This window comes from Aspergillus viridinutans (assembly GCF_018404265.1).
Source record: "Aspergillus viridinutans IFM 47045 DNA, scaffold_6, whole genome shotgun sequence".
NCBI classification, from domain to species: domain Eukaryota; kingdom Fungi; phylum Ascomycota; class Eurotiomycetes; order Eurotiales; family Aspergillaceae; genus Aspergillus; species Aspergillus viridinutans.
Window position 1 is genome coordinate 54,846 of NW_025091222.1, and position 14,784 is coordinate 69,629.

The following is a 14,784-nucleotide window of genomic DNA, read 5'->3' on the forward strand; positions in this document are numbered from 1 at the left end:
TGCTGGTCAACTCTTTCAGACTTCCGCCCCATCAATGGTCACTATTGTAATAGCACCATGATACTCAAAATCCAGCATCAGCCCGTTGCAGGCTACAACCCTAGTATTGAGGCTGTTTCCGCAAATTTGTGGGAGGGGCCACAACCTGCATGCGTCGGTCCCAGGTAAAGCACGTTTTTCTCTTCCGCTTCCCGACTGTCATTGATCGCATCGATCTATCAGATCGTCCAGTGCTCCAAGTTGCAGTACTACAGTCCTCGTCTTCACTTGTATTGACAGAGCGACTCAGTGGCGGAGTCGCGGTTGGTAAACGATGCGAAACGGATTGCACCGACGCGTTCGCAGCAAAGCGGGCCAGCGCATTGACACTTGTGGGATCCCGAGGGACAAAGTGCGAGCCAAAATATTCAATGATTTCATATGAAGTGAATGAGCGCGCTAAGCCGATGGAAAGGTGGTGTTCCACGACAGCGTCCATGCTGGCGAGCGTGTGGATGCTCGGTGTCTGCATTGGCCACTGGTAGAGACTGCCATAATACCTCAATGTGCCCCGGTATCCTCCGATCGCCATCATGAATCTCAAGCGCTCCTGGCCAGGAAGACATAGATAGTCGTCGACAGGGAGACCTTGCGCGCGGATGGCAGCGACCTTTTCCGGGTTATAGTGGCAATCGACCAGAGAGCAGACCATCCCCGCCATAGCGCCGCCCTGCGAGAATCCAATGACTCCATGGATGGGCCGTCCATGGATGAATTTGGCCAAAAACGAGAGCGAGACTTCGATGCCCTTGTAATCACTCACGGTGTCTCGGCCATACCACCAGCCTAAAGCTGTCTGCTGTGGTTTCTCTTCGGCTATTATACTTTGCTTATCTTGCTCATCCTCGACGCAGTTGTCGATGTTCCAGCCAAGGCCTATTGGGGGTTCAAGTACCAAGGGTGCATCCGGGCTCAAGAACTCAACGCCTCCTGGGAACTCCGAGAGAATTTCAGGGGTGATCAACTCGGTGATGCGCTTAGTTATGGGTGTTGTTTTTGCCGCGACGTAGGATCCGGTGCCAGCGAAACCTGGAAGAAAGGTCCTATTGGTAAGCAAAGTCTCATACGCTCATACACATGGTAGGTATATCAATATCATGCTCACCATGAATCAATAGGATCCGAAACGTAGGCTCTGGGGCCGTTGTAATCAAATCCATACTTACGATCCCGAGATTTCCTATTGGAATTATGCTGGGATGTTCTTGCTGGAGAAGAATTGGGGAGACTGTCAGGCTGATGTGTGTATATTTTTCCGAGGCATTAACTCATTCCTCCTTGCGCCGGATGAGCGATTCAGGGGTGACCTGCTTGACATGTCTCGTGGGCTTGGTAGTAGCGTCATTTCGTGAATTTCCAATAATGCCATATTGCCTGGGAGATTTGCTTTTTTCCTATCATAAATACCCGAATGACATTCAGCCTACGCCACAGTTGGATGAGATTCCTCTAATTTGGTCAGCTGTGCCGATCTTAGCCACTGCTGATCCTAGCCATTACTGAGCTTAGTTACTGTCAATCTTGAACATGGAATTAGATACAGACTATTAGGGTGAGACTCCTCTTTTTTGGTCAGCTGTGTTCACAGCTGATCCTGGCCACTGCCAATCTCAAGTCTCAACGATGGAAATGGATATATGGTGATAATACGAGAAGTTTAATAATAAGCGCTGAAAATTTATGTATGAGGTAGTAAGAACTGAAGAGTGTATAGAAATCCTGCAGAAGGATCACATATAAAATGCTACAGGGCCATACTTAGTTTCCTTCTCTATATCCCGAATCCCCGATATCATATGCGGATTGACCAGAGATCGTATCTGAGTAAACTCCATACCTCCACTCTACAAGACATTGTACTAGCGGATTATAGGGCAGGACTTATTGAGCTGATAGCTGTAAATTATCCGTGTCTTGAGCACACCCACACTGGTTCCCGGTGTGGGTGTGCCGCACTGATTCCGTGATTTGCACCGCAACCGTAATGTACCTTTTATATAGCATCACCATATAAAAGATACATACTCCCTAAGTCTAATATCTAGGGTATTCACTAGGGGTGACTATATTTTAGATAGTAATATTAAAACTTTAAGATGAAATAACTTATAATTAAAAGCCTTTTAGAAGTTTTGACTAAAAAAAAGTAGGGATATAAGAATGTATAAAATATCTCTCTAGAATGCTCTTTCTTAGAGAAAAGAATAAAGAAAGATTATTTTACCTTAACACTTATAATTTTCTTTTCTAATAATAAAGATAGTAATAAAAGATAGATATTTATATATCTAAATAATAATAAATTTTAAAAACTAAATGTGTACATACCTAGATTGAATAATCTATATGTACCTTTTATATGGTGATGCCATATAAAAGGTACATTATGGTTGCGGTGCAAATCACGGAATCAGTGCGGCGCACCCACACCACCTGGCATGGATACCATATACTGACGGCTGCCCTAACGTAATCCACTACCGAGCCGATCAACCCCCCCAAGCCGATCACCCCTCATCCGATTTCAACGCGTTTGAATGTTTGAAGCCATCCAAATCAACCAAAACAATATATTTTTATTAGATCTAGCTAGTACGGCGTGTAGGGCAGCTAGATCTAGTATGTCTAATAATGAAGTAATTAGAACACCTTAGTGACGCGCATTTAGGGGGTTCTGAAGGTAAAGGCGCGGAACTAGTAGATAGCCCTCTAACCTTATTATCTTACTAATTTCTTACCTAGATAAGATCCCTAGCTTCCTGAATGGAGAGTCCTTTATTAGAAGTTATCTAGTATCTAGATTACTTCCTTTTCTGCTTCTCTTTCTTATTTACTAGGTGTAGATTATAATTCTCCTTTATAAGAAGGGCTGTGCTATATAGAGTAATCTTACAGCCCTTAATAAGCTGTTCTAATACATGTTTTAAAGATAAAGAAGGACTCTAAGATCTATACTTAAGAAGCTTCTTAATTAAGGAGGCTTGCTTACCTAATTAATAGATATTATAAGGTGTTATAAGTATAGAATTTAAAGACTAACTCCCTAGAAAGGGGGGGGTATTAAGATGAATATAAAGCTAATTTAGTATCCTTTCTAAATTAAAAGGAATAATTCTAGCTACTAGGAAGCTATTCTTAATATTCCTAGACTTAAATATATTATAATAAGCTGTTAGATATGCCTTAAGGAAGTCTAATTTATTAATAGAATTATATCCTAAGTATATTCTTTGCTTAATAAGGCCTCTATAAGCATGTTTTAATAGGCTAAAATAACTAATATCTAATAGTTATAGAAGATAAGAAGAATAAGGAGGTATATAGATAGTAATAATATTATTATCCTTACAGGCTTTATTAAAACTAGGTGTTAGATAGCTTCTGTGGCTATCTAAGATAAGTAGATAATATCTTCTAACTATATAGCTAGTTATTATAGAGATAAAGACTTTTTAAAGCCACTAGAGGCCTATCTTATCTATTATCTATCTATTTTAACTAACTTTAATTCTCTAATCAGGTGGTAGAGTATAATCTTAATACTATCCCTTAATATAAACCTTTCCCTTAAAGATTATACATGAAGGAAGCACCCAGCTAGTGGTATTAATATATTTAATTATTATAACCTATTCCTGATTACCTAGCTGAATAAGATAAGGCTTTCTAGGTATATTAGCTCTTATTACTACCTTAGTAGTTATAATTAAGCCCATAGCAAAGCCAGTCTTATTAAAATTATAGATATCTTTCTCTAGTATTCTATATTAAGATATAATCTCATGCAGTTAATAAAACTATTATTAGATTATCTTTAGATCTTTGCATTTTGCTCACTCATAATTATATCTCTGTGAATATTAGCTTTTGATCTCTGGCTGGCGCTGAATGAACTTTGTAACCTAGTTCTTTCTAATAGTAGGAGGGGAGGTAGGATTCTACTAAGTAAGTAAGATATTAGCTATTTCATATACATAAGTAGGCCTAGGAGGGCATCCCTACTGATCTATAGAAAGAATCCACTATAAGAGTGATTCCTCTTTATTAATAGTTATTTTATAGCTATTAGTGCGCTTCTCAGCCTGATAATTGCATCCATTAATTCAACTATAGAGAGTTATATAAGGAATATCAAAGATAGCAGCTGCATAATAAATAGATGAAATTTCTTTCTTTTTTAAAGTAGAAATTGCTAAGAGAATCCTTCCTTCTTGTTCCACTAATTTTTTTGATGTTTAACGCGGTTTCAGTGGCATGGTGGTTGTTTGAATAGATTTAAATATCAAGTCTAGTGGAATTCGAAAGAGGTGATCGGCTCAGGGGGGTTGATCGGCTCGGTAGTGGATTACGTTAGGAGATTTGGCTTTGTCATCCATAAATATGACCATGAGATTCCCCTTATTTGAGCAGCCTTGCAGCGTGCTGATCGTAGCTACTATTGATCCTGGCCACTGCTAACCTTAGCCATGACTGATTTTAGACACCTAATGATGGAAGTGGATATGTAGCATATCATCTGCTAGTCGAATTAATATCTCACATCTTAGTTAGCTCTACCTCCACTCTACAAGGTTTTGCACTAGCGGATCCACAGGGCAGGGCTTATTGAGCTGATAGCTGTAAGTTAACCATATTGACGGCTGGGTCAAACCTAAAACCTGCTTGATCGTCCGGCGGGCCTGAGCGCCACGTTTGCTGGCTTGGCTGAATCGAAGAATGTGATGCTCAGGAGTCCTCCAAGGCTCCAACCGCGATAACCAAAGGGGACTTAACCAAAGTTGTATCTTCACAAATCGCGCAATGATCGGAGTGTTGAGGGGCTATATACACCGGCGAGGCTTTTGTTTTGCTTATCAGACGCAAATAAGGCGGCGATTTGACCCTCGTTTGCTGTCAATTCTGCATTTCGGCTCTGCTCCGGTTATCTCCTCAATCGACTCACCGGCCTTGTTTCTAGGTATATTGATGAACTCAGACAGATTAGGTGCAAGGAAATCAGTGTCTAATCTCAAGTCCGTGATAGCTTTTATTCGATTGCTCAAAGTTGCCAAGCATGACGATGGATGATCGGGATATCCCCACGGGGCTTCCTAAGTCTTATTGGTATAGCGCAAGCGGACAGTCTGCCAAACAACCTACCATTGTGAAGGCGGATGAGATAGCCGTGGAACAGCCAACAGTGAACGGGGTAACAATGAAGGAGAAGAAGACGGACCACGTAACAGTGAAGGAGGTCACATCCAACGCATATCAAACACCAGTGGAATTTTGGCGAAACGCACTCGCAGGAAGTGAATGTTCACCATATCCGACCCTACCGCCGTTTGTCGATCAGCCAAAGGCAGACAAAGAGGTAGAGTACCAGTTTTCCCAGCCTCGGGAACTCTTTGAAGGTATATCTACATCGACACTAGTCCGTGCAGCATGGGCCTTGATCACCAGTTCCATAACAGACTCTGAGGATGTTGTGTTTGGCTCAGCAGCATCCAGAGGAGACGCAGCAATTCCGGTGCGCATCAAACTGAATGTCAATCAGAAAGTTCAAGGATACCTAAAGGAGGTCCAACAGCAGGCCATTCAGGCAATTCCTTACGAGCAGGTGGGACTGGATCAAATTGCCAAGGCATCTACCGACTGCCAAAAGGCTTGCACATTCCAAACAGTCCTTGTCCAGTCACAGGGCGATAGCCTACTGAGGCACTTCGGCAATTATTGTCTGACGATACAGATTCAGCTTGTTGGAGGCCAGATTAATGCACACGCTTCGTTTGACTCCAGAGTGATCGAGCAATTTCTTGTCTTTAAGATGCTACGTCGCCTCGAATTTGTGATGCAGCAACTGAATAGCGCAACCCCGGAAGGGGCGCTAAATGAGCTCGAGATTGTTCCGCCACCGGAGCTCGACCAGATCCGCGAGTGGAATAGCGGTGTTCCGCCAGTGGTTGAGCGATGCATTCATGACATCGTCAAGGAGCGTGCACAAGCCGACCCTGAAGCGCAGGCAGTATGTGCATGGGATGGCGAGCTGACATATCGGCAGCTGGATGATCTCTCGTCCCATGTGGCTTCTCACCTCGTGCATCTTGGTGTAGGCCCCGAGAAGGTCATACCGCTATGCTTCGAGAAGTCGATGTGGACTGTTGTGGCCATGCTTTCTGTTCTCAAGGCCAGTGGCACCTTCATCCTGCTTGATCCTGGTTTGCCTGAAGGCCGAGTTCGCAGTATCATCCAGAAGGTGCAGGCCGAGACTGCCATCACATCCACGTCTTGCCAAAACCGACTAGCTCACTTCGTACAGCAAACAGTCGTGCTTTCCAAAGAAGCAATGCAGTTATTAAAATCACAAAGCCAGCTATTGCCGTCGCAGATGCCAAAGGCAGTTCCTAGCAATGCCGCTTATATCATTTTTACATCGGGTAGTACTGGAGAGCCGAAGGGCTGCGTTGTCGAGCACCGATCTTACTGTTCCGCTGCGTTCGGCCATGGAAAGGTTTTGGGCTTGAGCAAAAACACGCGCGCATTGCAATTTGGCTCCTACAACTTTGCCGGGGCTATAATGGAGATGGTCATGACCATGATCTACGGAGGCTGTATTTGTATCCCATCGGAAGAGGACCGCAGCGTCAACCTGGCCCGGATAATTGGCAAGCTGAACGCCAATTGGGCCTTTTTGACCTCGACTGTGCTGGCCCTCCTTCACCCAGAGGACGTCCCCTCGCTGCGCACAATTTGCATCGGCGGTGAGCCCATTCGAAGCTCTCAGATCAGGGAGTGGGCCCCGAAGGTTCGGTTGCGGCAGACCTACGGTAGTGCGGAGACCGCTGCGGTTGTCTCTTCAGCTGGATTGGATTCATCCTCCGTGGTTACGAGTGTCGGAAAGGCGACTACATGCAGGTGCTGGCTCGCCAGTCCCACAAACACCAACCAGCTTGTGCCAATCGGCGCACCTGGTGAGGTCGTCCTCGAAGGACCAGCGATCGGACGGCATTACATCGGCAATCCCCGGAAGACAGCTGAGGCCTTTATCAAGGCGCCATCCTGGAGAGGGGCCTTTGGTCCTGTTGCTGCCTCGTCGAGGTTCTACCGAACAGGTGACATTGCTTTATACAGAAGCGACGGTTCCCTCGAGCTGCTGGGAAGAAAGGATACCCAGGTCAAATTGCGCGGCCAGCGGATCGAGCTCGGAGAGATTGAGCACCAAGCGAGACAGTCCTCTCCGGACTTGAAGGAAGTTGCTGTAGAGCTGACTGCTCTTGGCGACAGTGGTCCCAGATTGGTCGGCTTCCTGGTGCTCAAGTCCAGCCAAGCAAATGGCGATGGTATAATTCTTGATCAGCGGGTCAAGTCGGTAATTCATGCTGTTAAGAGCAGACTTGAGAGTGTGCTGCCCCATTACATGGTTCCATCTGTACTCCTCCCTATTCCAAGCCTTCCTCTTACTGCCTCTGGAAAGACCGACAGGAGAATCCTTCGTCAGATGGGCTCGGCAGTTACCGCGCAGCAAATTCTGGATCTGCAGCCAAAGTCAGAGTGGAGAAAGCGACAGCCAAGCACACAGACCGAAAAACAGCTGCAGAAGATCTGGTCAAAAGTGCTCAAGATTGACCCCGCCACCATCGGTCTTGATGTTAGTTTCTTCCAGATCGGCGGTGATTCTGTTAGCGCCATGAAGGTCGTGAGTGAGGCTCGCACACTGGGCATGAACCTGAACGTGGCAGACGTTTTCCGCCAGGATACCCTCGAAGGGTTGGCTCAGCAGCAGTCCCTGAACGCTGAAGAGGCTCCCAGGCAACTTGATGGGGCTGTTCTTGTCGAACCTTCCGTCAAATCCACTTTGCTTGAGGAGCTCGAGTCGAACTTCGGCCTCAGCTCTGCAGATGTTGTGGACATCTATCCTCTGACTGGCGTCCAGGAGACGCTTGTCACTGCCAGCGTAGCATTGGGACCTATGGCGGATTACTTCTACCTAGATCTTGACGCTTGCTTGGATGTGACGGACTTGGAACGTGGCTGCATGAGGGCGCTTGAGAAATTCCCCATTCTTCGCGCACGCTTTTTGCAGCTTCAGGGCAAATACTGGCAAGTTGTCCCCCACCGGCTTGGCGAGGCCTTTCGCGTTTATAACGTCGTCGGTGACCTCGAGGAATACTTCCGTAACTTTTGCCTTGAGAACGTGAAATCCATTCTACCAACCCAAGCACCCGCAGCATTCCTTCTCTTCATGCATGATAAGGGAATGCGATTGACTGTGCGGTGGTCACACGCCCAGTACGATGCCTTCAGCGCACCCCTTGTTTTCCAGTCGATCTTCGATGGTGACCAAGGGGAGATTCCTGCGAAGCCAACCTTCCCCATGTTCCTTTCCTACGCCGCCCATCAGCGCCCTCAATCCCTTGCCTACTGGAGACAATTGCTTCAAGAGTCGCATCTCACTCCAATCGGGCCCTATGTTCGCTCGGGCAATTCTCCAAATGCCATGCCTGAACAGGTTCTCGGCGCAGCGGAGGCGCGTTTGCCGCATTGTACCAGCAAGATTACTCACGCCACTCTGGTTCGGGCAGCGTGGGCTGTCCTTCTCTCTAGCATGTCCGGAGAAACTGATGTTATCTACGGCCAGGTGGTCGCTGGTCGTAACGCCGCAATTCCATCCGTGGAGAAGATTGTCGGATGCTGTCTGAATACCCTCCCCGAGCGCGTTGATTTCTCGTCTGTTGATACTGTTGCGGAGCTCGTTCACTCCGTTCAAGAGCAATACCTCTCAATTGGAGACGCAGACTCGCTCGACTGCAAGGACATCATTGAGTACTGCACCGACTGGCCAGCTGGTTCGACCTTCGACACGATTCTCCACCACCGAAACGTTGATGAAGAACCCGCGATCCAAACCCCAACCGGCATTTCGCGCATGAAGAGCTTCAAGAATCCGCTCATTTCTCCATTCATTTTCGTTGTATCGGCCTCGCGGGGCGAGAACGTTGGCCTCGAGTTGTGTGCCAATACTCATATCATGGACTTGGAGACGGCTAAGGCCATGGTGAGCAATTTGGCTCGTATCATGGAGAAGCTGGTTACTGGCATGCACATGGCCCTGCCGGAGTGGATGGACGAGGTTAATTCGTTGGTCTCATGACATTAATTAATTATATATTTGTTGCTGTAGGGCGCAGCATGAGTGGTTGAGCTCTGATATGGATTTGTTGGCTTTCATATAAGTTATATCATGTCGCATCGCAGGATATTCGTACAACTGGTACTGAGGGAACCAATTGAGATGATTGATTGAAGAAATATCTAGAGACTGCTGTTGAGAGCGTCTCTTGGCCTAAGAGGCTAACATTGGCTGTTACGACTCAGGTAATCGGATTAACCCCCATTACACTCGCCATTACCTTATGTTCAGGTATGTAAGGCAACGCGTGATACTGATAATGCACTCTGGGCTCTATTGCCTCTCAAGAGTGCCAGGAGGAGATGACTTGGAGTAATCATTCTTTCGTCTTGCAAAATCATTAGAGCCAACTCATTTTCGACTATAAAAACGTCGTCGGCAGCCTGGGCGGCCTGGCAGATGATCTCAACCATTTCATTCCATAACATGGCCAATCTTCCGTGTTGTCAGCAGTGTCACCACCAAGTCTGTCTTCTGGACACGGGTCAAACCCGAAAAGCGCAAGACTTTTTCGCAATTAGACGATGTTGCCGCGAGTGAATGGGGCCGCGACCGTCTTTTTGCATGTCGTGCGATACGTCGATCTACGCTGCCAAATATCCTTCCAATACTGGCGGAATATTCCTTTGCATCGGACCTGCTATCCTGGGTCGAATAGATAAATTTCTCAAGGTACCAGACGCAGCTTATACAATCTGATGAGAATACGATCTAGTGAGATACTCGATATCCCATCTCTCCTGGTCAAATTTGGGCCGCAATAGCTTTGTTTAGAGGTGAACTGGACCGCTGGAATGACGTCGATATAAGGATAAAACACCGTATACGTCGCGCTCTTCAAGACGGCTACTACGTCGATTTAAGTATGATCCTAGTGGGATCTAGCAGTGCACTGGTTGAGGGCTCTTAAGGGACGCCTTCAGTGGGATCTGTCGATAGCCAAACACACTTGTTTCCTGAATTCGCTAGAGGACGAGACACTACGCCTCATGTTGAATGTTATCTGCACCGCCTCGGGATTCGGAGCTATCACCAATTGTTCTGGAATTTCGGAACGCCAAAGCAAGACTCTGTGCAATAACCCCTTTGCTAGGAGGAAAGATGATAGCAGCTGGTGACGGAGGACTTTGGGCGCTTTGACTGCAACAGTACGTTTCTGCGTTCAAAGCGGCTGACGGGTTAGATATCACTAGCGAATAAGTTTTCAAAGTATTTGGCAATTGGAACACCCTGAGTGTTCGGAAACAGCCCATCATGAAATTGACCCGGCGGCCGAAAAAATTCCCCCTTGCCCTCGATGTATCGGAGCAGCATCAAAAAATCGGGTGGAAACGCAGACCCTTCCTTAAACTCCTTCAGAATGCTTGATGGATTTTTCACCCCATGCACCGCATCCTCGAATGGTATAACATTCAGCCTGACCGGCTTACCCGAGTGGCGTCGGAGGAGATCCGCCACCTCAGCAAAGCTGATGTGGTCACCACGGAAGCCGAAGACTTGATTCTCAGAGGCCTCCGGATGACAAAGAGACGATACCACAAATGCGGCCACATCATGGCGGGAAACGAAATCCAGACGCGCATCGGGATCACCGACAACATGGATCACATACTCATCCAGATCGGGCCACAGCCAGGGACACAGCATTGTCTCAGTAGGAGGATCGTACAGCTCACCGCACCCTATCACTGTATATGACATCTTGCCTGACTTGACCGCCGGGTGCTGCATGGCTTCCCGAAGGAACGGTATCTTCTCCGCCCATAACTACGCCGTTCGCATTAGTATAACTGTGACGCACATCCATCTTAGAGCAGAAGGAGAGCATGGCGCTCAGAGGACATACAGGGTGAAGGAATGGTCCGTGTCCGGGCAACACAGGAATGTGGTGCATGCCAAACTCGCTCGGGTAAAAGCGCTTAACCCCGGCCATTGCCGCGGCGTTTTGAATACACTGCTGCCGTCGAAGCAGAGTCCCACCCAGCGCATTCAGCACCACATCTATTCCATCTAAGACTTTTGCTATCTCTTCTTCGGTGGCATTTGCAAGATCTAATTTCCTGACCACAATGGCTCTTCGGTCTCCGAAGTACTTCAATTCGGATTTAGGGGATATAATGCAGACAATATCGAAAGTCCTCTCCTTGCAAGCCATTAATGCATGCAGGATGGCGTTTCCTATGTTGCCATTCGCGCCAAATAGTGCAACTTTTCTGAACTCCATTGCAAAAGGTTTGCGTGGAACGATATCGATGGTAGGAAGACCACAGGGTCCAGACAGGAGTTTCTCATCAAAGCACCAGGACTTTAAAGACGACTACCACTAGCCATTACCACGAAGTCGTCATACATAGCTAATGTATTACTAGGTCTCATGACATGTCTTGAATCACGACTACGTAGCCATGTTCAAGGCGATTTTGCCAATGTCCAGGTCTTCTGTACTTGTGCACTCGAGACTCAAATAACGGCCCATATAGTATGAGCACTACTATGACATAGTTCTGGCCCTCTGGGTCTGCCGACAAACCTTAAATGCGCCACCTCTAGCGCATTAGAAAGGTTCAAATACCCTTTCGGCTTTTCGGGAAGCCACTAGTAAGCTGCTGCCCTAGATGCCCAGTGATGTTGGACTTGGGAACCATCCAGGTCGTAGTGCCATGTTTTTGCGTACTGGTGCGGGTGGCTTTGCGGGTTCTGTATCCAAGACCCGTAAGTCATTGTGGCGATCTACACTTGCCGAGTCATCCCTAGCCTTAGGAATTGTCTCCGATTTAGGTGTAGAATTATGAGCGACATGCGTCATGAATACTATCAAGACGCTTCAACAGTAGTATTCCGACTGTGGAGCTCTGTAGCCCCCTAGGTTGACCTAGACCCTTCACTGTGCTATTCAATTAGAGTTATAATATGTGCATATATGACCCAGAGCACCGGATACAGATATAGTTCCATCCAAGATCTTGGAACCTCACATGATCTGCTACCACACATCAACTTGGGTCCAACATTAGGACATGTTACAAAATAGAATACCACTATGGTTACAGACATGAGACCCTATCTGATGAGGTCATAGTCTGGACACCTTTTTAGCTGTGGGGTATATTATTTTGATAGGGCACAGAAAATGTACGTCATATATGGCACTTAATCGGGTTCTAATCAACCAATCTTATATATCCAGCCTTTGACATGGCAGCACTACTGGACAACTATGCTGGACATAAACGTTTCGAATATTTGCATAAGCTAATATGGGATAGGTTTTTCTTCTTTGCCATTCTATATCCAATCCAAGGATGTGGCAAACAACACTTAGCTAGCCGGATTGAATTGCTATTGATTCAACTTTAAATAAATTTATCGACTCGGGCAATTAGGTTCTCATGAGTCGATATAAAGGCTTTGAGGGAGATCCAGTCGTGCGAGGATTCGAGGCTAGCTAGGTGACCTTTTGTCCCTTGCCCCCCCTCACTGTGCTGCTTTGAAAGTAATTATACCTTACTGTCTGTGGGTCTTGAACTCTTTCTAATGTGCTCACAGCTGCGTAGTAAATCCAACCTGTTATGTTGTAGTCTTGTATTTAAATGCAAAGGCATGCTTGGTTTAACATAGCCTACAATAGAGTCAATTCATTTTCGACCGTCAGTCTTGGGTCACCCTAGCCTCTGGAGTCTCGACCTTGGCTCTGGCGCCGAACTCCTGTGCGTCCCGAAGAAAGACTCGACCATGCACGTCATCCCCTGGTCTCGACTGTTGACTGCCTAATGATTTGCGTTTAAGATGGATGAAAACGTACAAGAGTCTTCATTTATGTGGTAGCCACCTCTCTTGTGCTCAGCCGTCTATACTCCTCAACGCCCCTTCACCCTTTCCCAGATTTATCAGTGAATAATTAATGGGACCCTGAAACGCTCGGTCGTTGACTTATATGCTTTAAAGTGACCAGCGAATTACAGGCTGTGCGCATTGTGAGAAATATGGAAAGCCATGCCTAGGTTATCTCAAGTTCAAGACTGGAAACCCTTACTGTTCTTGGTGAGTGCCTTAAATAGCTCTGCTCTTGAAATGAGTGTGGTGAATACATTGGGGGTTAAAAGTCTGTGCACACTCCGCGTATCCGCGACGCGTCAAAAAATCAACATTCTTTTCAACTACTATCTATTCTATCAAAATGAGGTCTTTTGGCACTGAAATTAGTGGAAATAGAAGGCCTAAGGCTGAACTATCTTCTGAATCACACGTGGCTATTTTATATGGCCTAGAGAACTAGGGATTACCTATATAACTAGTAAAGGAATTTAGTATTAGTCATAGCACTATTTATAAGATAAAAAAGTAATTCTAATAGTACTATACCCTAAAATTAAGGCCTCACACTGGTAGACCCTATAAGCTTAGTACCTCTACTAAGTATTATATCTACCAGATGGTCAGACAGAGGCCCTCTATGAGCTAGAATGCCCTAGTTACTAGCACACCTAGGGGGGTGTTAAGGTTAACTATTTAATATATTTTAAAGAGATATAACCTCAGGAAGTAGAAGAGCAAGAAGAGAATCCCTTTAAAGCTAGATATAGTTAAGAAATACTATAAATTTATATATATATAGCTTAATTTCCCTCACTAGGAAGAAGTGCTCTTTTCTAATAAATATTCTATCTAAAGAAAGTTAAATAATTCTACCTAATTTATCTTTTAATTCTTAAATAAGATATACTAGTGTGATCTAGTTAACCTGATGAACCATGGAAAGGATATTTCATAAATAATATAGGGTGTAATCTAGATTAGAGGCTATATAAAGCTAGTAATTATTAGAGTTGCATAACCGAACCGCAAAAATCGAATCCAACCCTCACCGAACCCCCAGTGGGTTGGGCTCGGGGCCTAGCCTAGGGAATCGCTTCGGGTTCAAGTTCCCTACCCCAGGCCCGATTCGGGTTCGGTGAAAACCATTAGTTTTGATTTCTGTGGTTTTTGCGGATTAGGTGAAACCGCCCAATCCATTTTAGATAGAAATCACTAATTTCTAGTATTTCACTAATAATTTTGATATCACTAGATAGCCCCTGATCTAGGCTATCTAGTGATATAAATATTAATTTAAAATACCTAGTGGTTGCTGAGATATAGAGGAATAATCATTTTCGTCATGGGGTGGTATGAAAGTGGTGTGGATATATATATATATATAACTAATGGTTAATAACCACTATGGTTTAAAAATGATTTTTTAACCACCCCCCATTCAGCCCTATAGATATTGAATTAAAATTTTAGATATAGATTAGTATGATGATAATTATGATATATTTCATATAAAAATGATAATTTTTGATTAGCATAGTGATATTATGATAGATAATATGGCATTCAATGAGGCATTGAAATTCAAAAACTATTAAAATTCACCATGGGGTAGCGGTTTAACCAACTCGAAATTGAACCAAATCTAACCATGGTTAGTTAGTAGGGGCCTAGCTAGGCCTAGCTAGGCCTAGTAGCAGGTTTTTGCAGTGAAACCGCCACCAACCCGGATCGGATCCGGGTTGGCTGCGGGTTCTAAAATT

The 14,784-nt window shown here is 45.4% G+C and overlaps 3 protein-coding genes across 3 annotated transcripts; 1 reads left to right on the top strand and 2 right to left on the bottom strand.

Annotated features, from left to right (window-relative positions):
- Positions 1–100: 100 nt before the first annotated feature.
- Aspvir_007876 (uncharacterized protein) lies at positions 101–1,199 on the bottom strand (the record flags this gene model as incomplete). Its single annotated transcript, XM_043271053.1, has 2 exons — positions 101–1,068; positions 1,145–1,199. The coding sequence occupies 2 exons, from the start codon at positions 1,197–1,199 to the stop codon at positions 101–103; spliced, it is 1,023 nt and encodes a 340-aa protein (XP_043126988.1).
- Positions 1,200–5,092: 3,893 nt separating this feature from the next.
- Positions 5,093–9,169, top strand: Aspvir_007877 (nonribosomal peptide synthase; the record flags this gene model as incomplete). Its single annotated transcript, XM_043271054.1, has 1 exon — positions 5,093–9,169. One exon carries the CDS (start codon positions 5,093–5,095, stop codon positions 9,167–9,169), a length of 4,077 nt encoding a protein of 1,358 aa, XP_043126989.1.
- Positions 9,170–10,387: 1,218 nt separating this feature from the next.
- Positions 10,388–11,432, bottom strand: Aspvir_007878 (uncharacterized protein; the record flags this gene model as incomplete). Its single annotated transcript, XM_043271055.1, has 2 exons — positions 10,388–10,975; positions 11,055–11,432. The coding sequence occupies 2 exons, from the start codon at positions 11,430–11,432 to the stop codon at positions 10,388–10,390; spliced, it is 966 nt and encodes a 321-aa protein (XP_043126990.1).
- Positions 11,433–14,784: the final 3,352 nt, after the last annotated feature.